Genomic DNA, 12,918 nt, shown 5'->3' with positions numbered 1-12,918 from the left:
ATCGTAATGAATATTGTTATTGACGTATTTTATTCGATTATTTACAGGAGCCGAATGTTTATAAAACAGTACGAAATGTGTGTGTACGTGTACTACAATCCGATTTACGGCCGCCTCTAGCTGCCGAGAGGAATCCTCCCCCGAGCATTCGGCCGTGTTCCTTCCGAATTTCTCCGCAGAATCGTTCATTTCGTTTCGTCAATTGTGTCACAATACAAATGTGATTTGTATTATAATTCAATGCATGATTGCAGAATCGGATGCAGGATCCGATAGCGATGGTGGAAGATGTACAGTGGACCCAACGGAATTGGTCCCGATATCAATCGTAGATCACGATCACAAGATCACGTGGAAATCGCGGAATTTCAACGTCGAGTCGTCAATCGCGATCACAAAGTCACGTGGAAGTCACACAGGATCCGTCAAGGCCACCACACGTACAGGAATTTTCATCGTAACCGTAAGATCGTATAAGCATATATTGAACGTTCTAAAATGTAAGACCGCAATTTTGATTGTGATCAATTTGTTTACTGCCTTAACGATTACGACTAAAATTCTTATACGCGTGATGGCCTTTAGCGATCGTAACGGAGAACACGAGGTCACGTATAGGATCCGATCGCAGATCGGAATCTCCCAGCGAGATCACGTCGTCGGGATCCGATCTCGCCCATAAATCGCGAGAATCGCCCGCGGAATCCATCCGCTGAATAGCGACCGCAAGAACACCAGGCAGGATCCGTCGAGCGAGGATGGTGGCTGCATCGCGATCACAAGATCCGGTACTGGTCCAGCAGGGTGTAGACGATGATCCACAGGAGGAAGGCCACGATCACGGAGACCAGGAAGACGGTCTTGAGTATGTGCCAGGGGCTCTCGGTGCGCGGCTCGGAGCCGCCGCCGACGCGGGTGCTCCGCCAGACCTTGCAGCCGCCGTTCTTGCAGGGCGTCGCGTTGCTGCCGCTGGTGTGCGCCGTCGACGGCGTCGACGTCGCGACGTTGCTGCTCGGCCCGATCACCCGCACCTCGCCCAGCTCCGTGGTCTCGCCGGCGGCGAAGTGACGCTGCATCTCCGCCGGTTTATTCGCCGTCGGCTCGAATCTCGACGGCGAATCCATCTGGAAAAAAAAAGAGGTAAACGTCATCATCATTTTTGTTGCATGGTTAATGGTAAAGAAATAAAAATTGAGTTATTTTTAATAGCCCGATAGTATCAGAAATGTTCTATTTTATTATGATTTCCAAAGATGCGACGTGAAGTGTGACGAAGCATTCTTGGTCAAGATTGTATTTGGTATTAAAAAAAAGATAGAGTATATAATTGCTCTCTTAAGAAATTTAAAGTCAAAGAGGGGATTGTTTTAATTTGGAAATTTTATCCCGAAAGATTTTTATTGTAAATTGAAGTATACTTTCATTTTGTTGCACATATAGTTTTCAAAAAACTGTCTGATAGTCGGAGGCGATATTTACTCAGGATATTTACTCAACTTATCTTGACGGACAGAAAGCAAGAGATACAGAAAGTTTCTTATTTCCATGATTATTTTAGCAACGAGGCATTTCGCGTGAAATGTGCAAGAATAATATTACTCGCAGACATATTAAACAACATAATATCGTCAATCGCGAACGGAGAAAAAAAAATATAGAGCAAATACATATATAGCGGTATTCCGATATTTATTGCCGCGGATAAAAATTATCTGTCAGTGGTTTCAAACATCCTGCGAAGCCACCCGGTTGACACGTTTACCACGATTTCGTACTTCCGTATTCGAGCTCGACTTATCTAACGCGTTATAAAATTACGAGATTACGCGCTAAAAATTAGACTTCAGTTTGACACGATTAAGAAGTTCCGAGTAAATTCTAAGCTCTATCGAAAGTTTTGCGACCATCGTTGCCTTTGCATTTTCAAACTAATCTTTCAAAATAATTATACACAATTTTTTTAAAAGATTAATTGTAAGACTAATTTAAAAAACAATTGGCAAATTGAAATAGTAAATATGAAATATTTAAATTAATCTTTAAATAGCTTTCAAATGTTCCAAAATGGGTTTAAAATGGTAAATATTCAATGGAAATATGTAATAAATTGTTCATAAAATTTTAAAATTGCTATAATTATTTGCTCTTTAAATTCATTACATTGCGTATCTTTTTCTAACGATTCAGAACGAATTTCCGTAAAACGGGATTTTTAAATAGATTTTCTTTTTGCCATCGCAACAGTTATCGAAACGAATTCAGCAAAACAGGATTTTCGAAAGAATTATCCTTTTTCTCGATGTCTTTTGCCGCGGTCGTAACGGTGTAACCGAAATGAATTCAGTGACATATATGCGCGAGGATGTGAGGAAAGTGAAAGGAGCAAAACAAGCCGGCGATTACGCGTGCTTCAGGAATCCGGCTTCTCGATGGGCAGGGAGGAGATTCCGCCTGTTGATCCGTGTAACGGTTCGATCACCGTATGGATCCCATTATGGATCCGCACATCGTCATTTATTATACGATCATTAACGCATATTAATATAATAGCTGAGCGACTTTCGCGAAATACACACGGGCAATACATACTTGGTCAGTGAAAGTTCAGCCGGTCGCGCAGTTGATTCGCGAAATCGCGTTCGAGTGTTTAAAAAATTTCACAAAACGCACGTTTCTCAATAAAAGGAAAAACAATTCAGAGATTTGTAACGGCAGTATTACATATTACTAAATAATATTCCGTGATTTTTAAGCATCACTCGATCGCAAGTCGGCACTATCTTCGATAATATATCTTCTATATCTTCGAGATAACTAGACCTGCCTCTCAAGATTGCGCTTCAATATCGGTTCGCGTTTTTACGTTTTTTCTTTTTTTTTTTGCCACAAGGGGAAGGAGCTTGTTACACGTTCCGCGTTACGCGACTTTCACCGCATAACGCGGCTCGTTCGAGGATCAAACGACAGTCAACGACCCGATTAGAGGCGATCGACCGTGTCGCGCTCGCCAGCGTCGATTTTAAATGGGCTCCCTTTACGAGGGATTTAATCGCTTTCTCAAATGTAGCGCTGCCACGCCGGCGGCGAATTAAATTGCGAGAACGGGGGAACGAGTGGCATTGGAATAAATCGAGATTGATTGCAGACGGTAGCTCTCCTCCTGATAACGTGATTATTCAAACCCGTATATTTCGACATCGCCCGTATATTTGTATTTCCATAAAATATTTCAGTACACATTAATTAGGACAACAAATAATCAACATTAAATGATAAATTACGAATTATTCTTAAAACTTCAACTTTCTCGTTCGATTTCGTGAAAGAAATCAAGAGGAAAATAAAAAAAATTCTGTAGATTATTTTGAGGAAATAATTAGGATAGAAAGAAATATTAATTTTACTCTGTCAATTCTAATACTAATATTTTCTCTTTTCTTTTTTTCTCTTTTTTTTTGTCTCGTTTTCCTTTTATACATACATATATATATATATTTTTTTTTTATTCTATACAGACACGACACATAATACCTAGACGAAGCGTTCAACTTTTAGTATAAAGTTAATCAATTGAACTGAATTTGAGTCTAATGATAATAATGACAATTTCCAAAAAATTATACAATATGCAAAGACATATCTTTTTTTAAAAGCAACTATATGTTTTTTTTTACATCAATCGATTCATCTCATTATTCCGTGCATAAAAGTATTAAGGTAGAGTTACCAAACAATGAATAATTTACGAGATATTTCATATGTTATGTCAAAATGTGTTAGAATAAAATGCAAAGTATCTCATAGATTATTGACTTTCGATAGCTCTACTTTAACACTTTTATATGCAGAATAATTAGAGGAATCACATTATGTAAAGAAAATCATATAACTCCATTTTAAAAAACAGCACTGACCTTTGTATGGCTTTGAAAAATTGTAATATTCGAAAATTAATTTTGCCATCATTTGCCTTCCTGCGAGTCATGTAACTTTAGTCCTGAAACATTTTTCCGTATCTTCCATATTTTCCCATCAGATATTTGCCCAGGACAAATTAAAATGGGACGCTGTATGTCACTGTACGTACATACGTCAATCCGACCTCGCACACACACTCGACGCCAATCATCGGCGGTACTCACATTGTCGAACGCGTATCCATACTTCCCGACGTAGCGATCGCTCTTGCTCATCTCGCTATCGCATCTCGGAGGTGACAACCTCCGAGAGAGTTTCCGAAAAGAGAAAAGTTTTGTTTTCCCTCGCGTACATACACCGCGGATACTCTTCGAACGTCAAGTTTCGTACAGCACAATTCCCTCTCGCTTACGGATACGTCACTGATATACCCGAGTCGCGGTGAAACCGCGGCAACGCGACGCGCAAGTAGCTCGCCGGCGCGAATCGCCGTAGGAACTGACTGGTTTAGAACGGGCGGGAGACATTATCAGCGTTTATCAACCGCGACCCCTGACCAATCGCGGCCAATAAACCGGCAAATTCCCCTTTCCCCGCAGCAGGCGAAAATTATATCGCAAATCCCGCCGAGTGGGATCAAACACCTTTTTCTTCTCCGGTCTGTTGCACTCGCCGCAAACTTATCGTCACCGCTATTTAACTTAATTATTATAACCGTTGGCTAATTAGTTACACGAAAAAACTAATTAAGCTGCATTTACGCGAAAAAAAACAATTTTTCAAAGCCACATAAGAAGGTCGTCATTTTTTTTTTATAATGGAATTATATTATGTGATTTTCTTTACACAATATGATTCCTATAATTCGGTATGAAAGTATAAGAGTTATCGAAAAATATGATAAACAAACATTTTAGGTCAACGGTTAATCAGCTTTATATAAAATGACTAATTAAAGCTGTGTATACAGATTAATTTTTAAAAATCAATTTTTTGAAGCTACATGAAGATCAATGCCATTTTTTTTAATGGAATTATTATTGTATATGAGTTTTTTCACATAACATGATTCCTTTAATTCTGCATATAAAAGTATTGGAATTTTTGAAAAATGTAATATGTAAAAATATTAGAATTTTTTTCACTACAGAAACCTGTTTTCCAGATAGCTAAAACACATGCGGCTTAATGATTACTTCAAGGCCATACTGCTTTTAATTACTTGGAAAATAACAAGTGGTTTCTGTGGTCAAACAAATTCTTTCAATATTTTTATTTACCATATATTTTAAATTTGTGGAAATTTAGAAAAAAAATATCTTAAGTTTCCTCAGGTTTTATAAGTCTTCTTCGAAGAAGTCTTTTAGAATTGATTTCAAAATTGATTATCATTATATAAAAAATTTTAGAAAAGATCTAAGCTTTTTCAGTATCTCTGAAAAATGTTTCAATTAATTCATATATAAAAAAAGCAGAAATTTTCAAAAAAACCAAAACGTTATAAAATTATGAATAGAAGATTCTAAAAAAATTATATAGAATTTCCGAAAAATATGACGTGAAGAAAACCAGGAGATACCTTTTCACTAGGAATTGCACGCATTCGTGGCGCAAATTATACGACATTATGCGACACGTAAACGCTCGACGATGAACGAACGATGGAGGAAAGTCCGGGACGCGACCACCTTCGTGCATCTCCGAGGAAATATTGCGACACACGCTCATCGTACATATAATCATACCTTGCGTAACTCTCTCTCTCTCTATCTCTCTCGTCCGTTATTTTGCGAGAGAACAGGTATGATTACGCAAATAATCGCGCGACGTACTGAGGATCATTGTTCGCCGTACGTATCCTCGGGGAGTCCACGTGCCATCCCGGCGATAACGCGACCGCCGTCGTAATCGCCTTACGACGAGAACCAGGAATTCGACGGTCGACGACTGATATGCCTCGTGCTACGACTACGATCGCCCGTCGCTAATTTTTGCTAATTTCGCCGTTGCTAATTTCACCTCGCTCGGCCATTTTTACATATCGATCTTTATCGCGGACAGACAATATAGCACGTTACGGATATGTTCAAGCGAATAGCTAGTCGAAACAAAGAATGTTTTTAAATAAACACGATAAATAATTTCGTAGCCTGCAGAGTTTCCGTCGCCAGACGGTGCGCGCACCTGTGCACACTACAGACGCGCGAATCACGAGTATCACGATGAAAGATCGTGCCAATCTACAGCGTGTATAGGCGCGACATATTGTGTATACAATACACAGTGTATTTCGATTTTTATCTTGATATTTGAAGGATATTTGTAACAGTGGGCTAACCTACATTTTGATACTAAGAGAAAAATAGGAAAAAGCGACACAAAAATACGCAAGGCAAAAAAAAATACAAAAGAGTCTTGTCTAAACGCGGAAATCATTATGTAACGTGCTCGGAAATTATGCTGAACGCTTCGGTGGTCAATGCGTTTTTGTGACGTGTTTACCTGTTTCAGTAAATTTGCGTACGATAAAAATGTAATGTGCATGTCCTTGTAATCTTCCTGGCGACGCGCTTTCACTATATTACATTTCGGTTTTAGGCGATGGAGAAGGACTTATAGGTAATTTAATTATAACGCGACTTCACGTTGAATTTTTCATGAAAGAACACCGATAACGATGAGAACTGACGTCTCGTATGTTAAACCTTTATGACATAAAAATTGTATGTCAACGCTAATTGTTTTTTCCTGACTAAAGCAGTTTCTATTTGCAGGAATAATATCTGTGTGCGTATTTAAAATACCGGTCTCTAGAAAATTGAAGAGTAATAATAAATTATTATAAAATATTTTAAAATACTACAAAATATTAATTTTTAAATTTTATTATAATAAATGAAAATAATTGTACAGATAAAAACAAACTATTTAATTATTTTTTTCATTTGCTTCGAGTTCCTGGTATCGCCGTAAGATAATTATAACGCAGTCAAATACAATCAAGCAAATATTATCGCCAGGATGGCACGTGCATGGTTCCCCGAAGGAAACATACTGTGAACAATGATCCTCGATATGTCGCGCGATTTGCGTAATCTTTGCGTACCTGTTTTATAATTCTATTCATATATAATATTCTACAGTAGTTTAAAATATTTTATAATAACTTGATATTTCTAATATTTTAATATTATAATAATTTAATATTAAAGGAAAGAATTAGGAATTTGTTACGTGTGTATAAATACGGAAGGAACGGTTTTGTTGAAGTATATATAAAAATTTTTAGCTAAATGCAGATCTAAAAGTAATTACGTTGGATTTAAATGATTATTAAATATCCGAGCTAATTGATAGAATGCCAAAACTTTTTGCAGCGTTATCGTCGTACTTACAGAGCTTCCTCGTTATTTCGATGGGGGGTCCACATAATTATTAATTATAATTATTCTTAAGGTCTCTCGCCTAATTTTTACTTCAAGTACAAGTAAAAACCACACCGTTTACAGTTTACAGTATACACTATTTTTACTGCATATGCGACTGTCACACCTGATAGTGCGTATCGGCACGTATAACGTCATGCAGCCGGTGCAGGTCGCGAGCGGAATATCAAAATAATAGATTCGACGTGTCGCGAACTTATTATTACGACATACTTCCGAGGCGATAAAGTCCGCGCGGATCGGGGTCGCCGCGGCGACACGACAGGTCGAAACCGCCCGGAGTTTATTCATCGCGCTCACCTGATGCACCTGCTGCGGCCGCCAGGTGTGCTTAAAGAAGCTCTCGAAGCACCTCATGCTGATCGCTTTTCCCTCCTATACGTCCGCTCCTCGCCGCCTCTCTCTCTCTCCCCCGGCGATCACTACAACATTTTTATCGCGCGTCACGGCTATTCGCGGCGCGAATTCGATCGTCCCCTTCGACCGTCCGTAACCCGATCGAGAAATCGATTACGAGGCCTGTGCGTGAGGATCGGATTACGACGTGTGTGAGGATGTGCGCGAGACCCAAGGGACGTGCAGGAGTCCAGGCGCATCCTCGCGAGCTCGTTTCCCCGCGAAGCTCGCGTTCGTATTTCGCGTTCCGAGTGAGGGGACTATGTAGAAGAGGAGGAAAATACTCGCGAGATACCGAGATCGAGAACCGCGCCGTTCGCCGCGCGATCGCCGACTAACGCGAGAGGAACTCGCCGAGAGATGCTGGCGCGATTCGCTCCTCCACGCCGCCGCTTCCGCGTGTCGTATACCCACTCGCCGCGGGGTATTCGCGAGAAGAAGGTGCGGCACACATTCGGGTCGAAGCGATCGTCGCTTTTATCAGAAAATAGCTCGAGAATGTCCTGTCTTGAAAAACTTGAGGCGAATTTAAGTCGAATGAATTTAAGTTTCGCCGTAAGTCAAACATGAAAAAACATTTTTGCAATTTTTTTTAAATAAAAACTCAGTTTTACAGAGTATAATAAAGGAAAAATCGGCGTTCTGCACGTGACAATCTTTTAAATCTTTGGTGTTTTCGAGAAAAAATGCAGCGAAACGTTAGTTCTATTTTTGTTACAGCTGCAGAGAATGCAGAATTATATGTTCTGCCATTTAAAGCATAATAGGTATATACGTTTGAAATTTGACGAAGCTGAAGAAGGAAGGTCTACAGTGCGATCTCCAATGCAAGATTAAGAATATTGTCTTTTGCGATATAATTTTCTGAAAATAAATTAATCCTTTCAAGGTCAATCAACGATTTCGTCCGGAACAAGTGCCTGACTCGAATGAATCATCCTCCTGGTTGTTCTGCCTTCGGGTCATCTATGTAGCAATTTATCCATCAGCTGAATTATCACGCGGTTCATCCGAAGACGGATGAACAACCGGCCCTAAATGTCAAAAGTGCGAAAGGCGTTATCACATCTTTCTCAGAATATGCTAAAAGTATTCACTTCGGCAGTTTCTATAATCCTCAATAGACGACATTTGGAAAAGATTTAAGGAATTTGGATATAACTTTTGAAATTACGAAGAAATATACGTGAATTTTAATTACACGTTACATTCATTCAATATAATATTGTTTTAAATAATAAATAGTATTTTTCAGCAGACTCGCGCGACGCTTAAACGATTCTAGGACTTGGACGTTAATTTTTTTTCCTGTTATTCTTCGTTTTTCGCGACTGGAGAACGCCTCTACATTCGGATCTCGAAGTTGGAGAACGACGGCTTGGAGATCTCCTTCTCGTTGCGAAACTCCACCTTGTCGATCCGCGACGAAGGGCTTCCGGTGTGGCGAAGCCACTGTTTCCTGAAACGGAAGAAAAAGAGAAGAGGAAGCGCGACCGTGATCTGGCTTTTCTTTGATCGCGACAGCTCGAATCAACGAGATCAACATATCCGCGGCTGGCTTACATCTCCTCGACCTGCGCCTTCTCCCCCTCCAAGTGGCCGGTCACGGTGCCGTCCGGGGTGTTCATGCACCATCCCCTCAGACCCAGCTCCTTGCCGCGTTTCTGCGTGTACTGTTACATCCGCAAGTAAGTAAGACAGGATTGCCTGAGTCTCTCTCGGCGACGAAAGATATATTTCCGAAGGCAGATGAAACTGCATCGGTTTTGTTAAAACACGCCGCGCGCGTGATGTAAAAAAATTATATAGAAATTCGATCCGTAAAATGAAAGTTATATAAAGTTATCTATTTATGTTAATTTATTCCGGGCGTATTTTTATAAGATGATTTTTCTCTGTCTCTTAATGAGACGCGAGCGATTAATTTCAGTTACGCATCTTATTAAACTTGTTTTATGCATCTTAGAAATTCACATCAAGCAGTGATTTTTTTTCAATATACAAAAACATCATATAAATCGTATAAAAACACTTTACTAATTAGAGAAGCCTCAAATCGCTTGCTGTTGCTTAGGAATTGATAATATATAAATAAATACTTGTGATTATATTTCTACTGCTTTTATATCTGTTTTTAAGCAGATAATTTTTTAAACAATTTTCCATTTTAATAAACTTACCACTTTTTGAAAATACTTTTCATATACACGTACAAAAATATATTTTAATTTCGGTTAATAACATTTTTTTATATAAGCTCGAAAATATCTTGTAAACATCAATATAAATATTTTTTAAATAAAAAAATTGGGGAAACTCATTAGATTTCGTCCATCGTTATCAACGGTAAAAAATGATAAGTTACCACTGCAGAAAATAATCATATTGATAATATCGGTAAGAGGGATAAGCGTTCGTGTCGGCGACAGATAAAGACAGCAAAAGATGTTTAGATCGAACACCCGGTAGATGTCGCGAGTCAGGAGTTTCAAGATCCCCGCTTGAATCGCCTCTCGTCAATCGCGCATTTCCGTTCCGGCAGCCTCAAACGATTGTCGAACTCCTGGCTGGATTACTCGCGGGCCGATTTACTCACCTTCCTGAAGAAGACTCCTACGACAAACACGAGCGATTAACAACAACGTCTCGTCGACGGATAATCGATTCGGTAATTCAAGACGAATCGGCGGGGGTAGGTCTCGGTTACCTTGCACGATGCCGAAAACTTCGAAATCCACCGCGAGCATCCTTGACATTTCCGTCCCTTCCCCTGCAGCCGATCGCGGCAACTTTATGGGAAACGACGACGGAAGCAACAACAGGCAGGCGAGAAGGACGATTCTCGCAAATTCGATCATTCGGCGACGAGGACTCGGTCGCGACTGCTCGAGCCAGATGTCGCTATAGTTCGCAGCGTTCAGACGTGTTTGTACGCCATTAACGTATCCCTGCGTATCCCGTCGCGGTTTCCGAAAATAAACAAGGTAAACTCGGCGACACGGTACTCACGGTATAGAGTCTTGCATTCGCGAAGGTAATTAAACGTAAGTACGTTTTCTTGGCAAATCCGAAGTCGAAAAGCTAATAAAGCTATGCGAGTTGTCCAATGAAGTAAATTTAAAAAGGGAAGAACAAATATATGGGAATAATCACAAAGAAAAAAATGTGTATTAGCTACTATATATACAGAGTCCTGCAGATTTAATAAAAAAGCGTCACTTATAATTGTGTTAATTTCTTCCAGTTTGTAGATTAGCTTTAATCTCGGTTTAAATTATTTTTTAATTTTTTTCTAGTTCCCAGAATTAAAAAAATTAATAAAGAGAAACTCAAGAATAAAATTCATTTATTTAGATAAAAACGCAGAATATTGAGGTTATTTTTTAAAAGTTAATAAAAATGGTTATACTTTGTAAAGTTGGTAAAATTATAATGTATTGGTTCAATTTACTTTTTTTTCTAGCCCCAAAAATTAGAAAAAATAAAGAGAAAATTAAACCGAGATTAAAGTTATAATCTTAATTTACATGATTAGAAACGTACATTAGATTAGACTTCGATTAAGTTGTTCGATGGATTATAATTACTTGTTCTATTTTATGAAACACGGAAAATTATTAATTTATGTTGTTTAACGCATGAAAGATTGAATTGGAGATAACGAATTGTATATATAATTAGGAATGCTGCCGATCGATATATCTTATGTTTGATCGAACTGATTATCGGATTAAGTTCAGTCAAAGTTCTCAATTTATAATATCTTAACCTTTTTACTCTCTCGCGCTATTAGCATATATATATCGAATACTTGATCATAATAAATGCTTGTAATTCATAACAAATGAAAATTGCGAATCGAGAATAACGCATTCCCAGACAACAATGGATAAATATAACGTTAAAGACAATAAAAACATACATATGTCGAAAAGATATTTTAAAAAATGTCAAAAATACGTTTTTATCGTGTTATCCGGGTTCATAAAATACATATATCAATGCATAACAAATGAAACGATTGCGAAGCGAGAATAATATTATGCATTCCCAAACAACAATGCTAAATGACATTTGTCTAAGAGATGTCTAAAAAAAAATGTCAAAAGTATGTTTTTATCGTATTATCCGGGTTCTTAAAATACATATATCAATGTATATTTGCTTGAGTTTTTACGAGCAAGTAAAATCTCGTATGTGAATCATCGGTCAAGATGATTCATCGTCGTTATTTTCGCCAGTTAAATACATATACGTGTGCTGGCTAGCTGTCGTGATTGCGGCGTGCATTTCCGATCGTTTATCGATTATTTACGGGAGGAAAACTCTGGCTGGCAGACAAAATTAATCATCGCGCGCGCGCTCTCTCTCTCTCTCTCTCTTTCTAATTTCGATAACATAAGAAAACTAATCGACGTTCCATAATTGTTTCTACCATCGTATATAAAATACATACGCAGCGTTTACATTTGAATCAACAAACGCACGTGAGAACATGAGTATGTATAATTAATTGAACGTTTAACATCTTGCAGGAAACAACTGTAGGGTAGTCTGCAGCTTTTATTTAAAAAAATGAGATGTACGTCTTTCTCGCGCGTTGGCCGAAGAGGCGTCGAAATTCAACCGGACGCGTCGACGAGCAGAGGAACAATAGATGGATGCCGTACAGTCACATGCGGAGAGGTAAACAAGTCGGTCGTTATTGTGTCTCGCACGCACGGAACGGAGGAGCGGATTGTTCATTCGCGCCCGTTTCGCGCGACGGCGGCGAGCAGCGGGCGAGGTCAGCGCGCTCTCGCGGTGGCGGCGCGCGTTAAACGATCGCGTATAAGTGGCGCGCCGCGCGCCGGCGGCGCAGTCAGTCTCGTCTGGTCCGCCGGGTGGCACGTGCGCACGCCTGATCGTCCTCTGTTCGATCCTCCGCGCATTCTATTTTCTAATCTATATATATATATATATTATATCTTTCTCTCTCGCGCGCGTTCGATTCACGGACGGACCACGTCAGACGGACGGTGATTTCCACGTCGCGCGCCGCGCTTTCCGGCTCCGCTCTGCCCGCTCCAACGACACGACACGGCGGCTATGACAGAGATGTACGCGGCGCGTCGCCCCACGTCGGCCGGCGGCGTCTCGTCTGCCGCGCGCTAATTGC

At 39.6% G+C, this 12,918-nt stretch overlaps 2 protein-coding genes and 1 long non-coding RNA gene across 5 annotated transcripts; 1 reads left to right on the top strand and 2 right to left on the bottom strand.

The window, feature by feature from the left end:
* Positions 1-11: 11 nt before the first annotated feature.
* On the bottom strand, positions 12-7,964 carry LOC105454428. The gene is made up of 2 exons (XM_011697024.1): positions 7,665-7,964; positions 12-1,124 (listed from the first exon to the last, which is right to left on the bottom strand). The coding sequence occupies exons 1-2, from the start codon at positions 7,719-7,721 to the stop codon at positions 777-779; spliced, it is 405 nt and encodes a 134-aa protein (XP_011695326.1). The 5' UTR covers positions 7,722-7,964; the 3' UTR covers positions 12-776.
* LOC105454427 lies at positions 3,710-6,807 on the top strand. Of its 2 annotated transcripts, none has more exons than XR_974994.1 (3): positions 3,710-6,438; positions 6,517-6,612; positions 6,693-6,807. It is a non-coding gene; the product is annotated as an uncharacterized LOC105454427 (long non-coding RNA). The 2 variants fall into 2 exon arrangements; XR_974995.1 differs by having other exon boundaries at positions 3,710-6,451.
* Positions 7,965-8,919: 955 nt separating the features above from the next.
* On the bottom strand, positions 8,920-10,943 carry LOC105454426 (acylphosphatase-2-like). Of its 2 annotated transcripts, XM_011697023.1 has the most exons (4): positions 10,468-10,943; positions 10,357-10,373; positions 9,324-9,433; positions 9,021-9,219 (listed from the first exon to the last, which is right to left on the bottom strand). In XM_011697023.1, exons 1-4 carry the CDS (start codon positions 10,616-10,618, stop codon positions 9,105-9,107), a joined length of 393 nt encoding a protein of 130 aa, XP_011695325.1. In that variant the 5' UTR covers positions 10,619-10,943; the 3' UTR covers positions 9,021-9,104. The 2 variants fall into 2 exon arrangements, with proteins under 2 accessions (XP_011695324.1, XP_011695325.1); XM_011697022.1 differs by lacking the exon at positions 9,324-9,433 and having other exon boundaries at positions 8,920-9,219.
* Between the last annotated feature and the right edge of the window lie 1,975 nt (positions 10,944-12,918).

The sequence above is a fragment of the Wasmannia auropunctata genome, unplaced genomic scaffold (genome assembly GCF_000956235.1).
Source record: "Wasmannia auropunctata unplaced genomic scaffold, wasmannia.A_1.0 LD335985.1, whole genome shotgun sequence".
NCBI lineage: Eukaryota > Metazoa > Arthropoda > Insecta > Hymenoptera > Formicidae > Wasmannia > Wasmannia auropunctata.
This window is presented reverse-complemented; position numbering and strand designations above follow the sequence as displayed.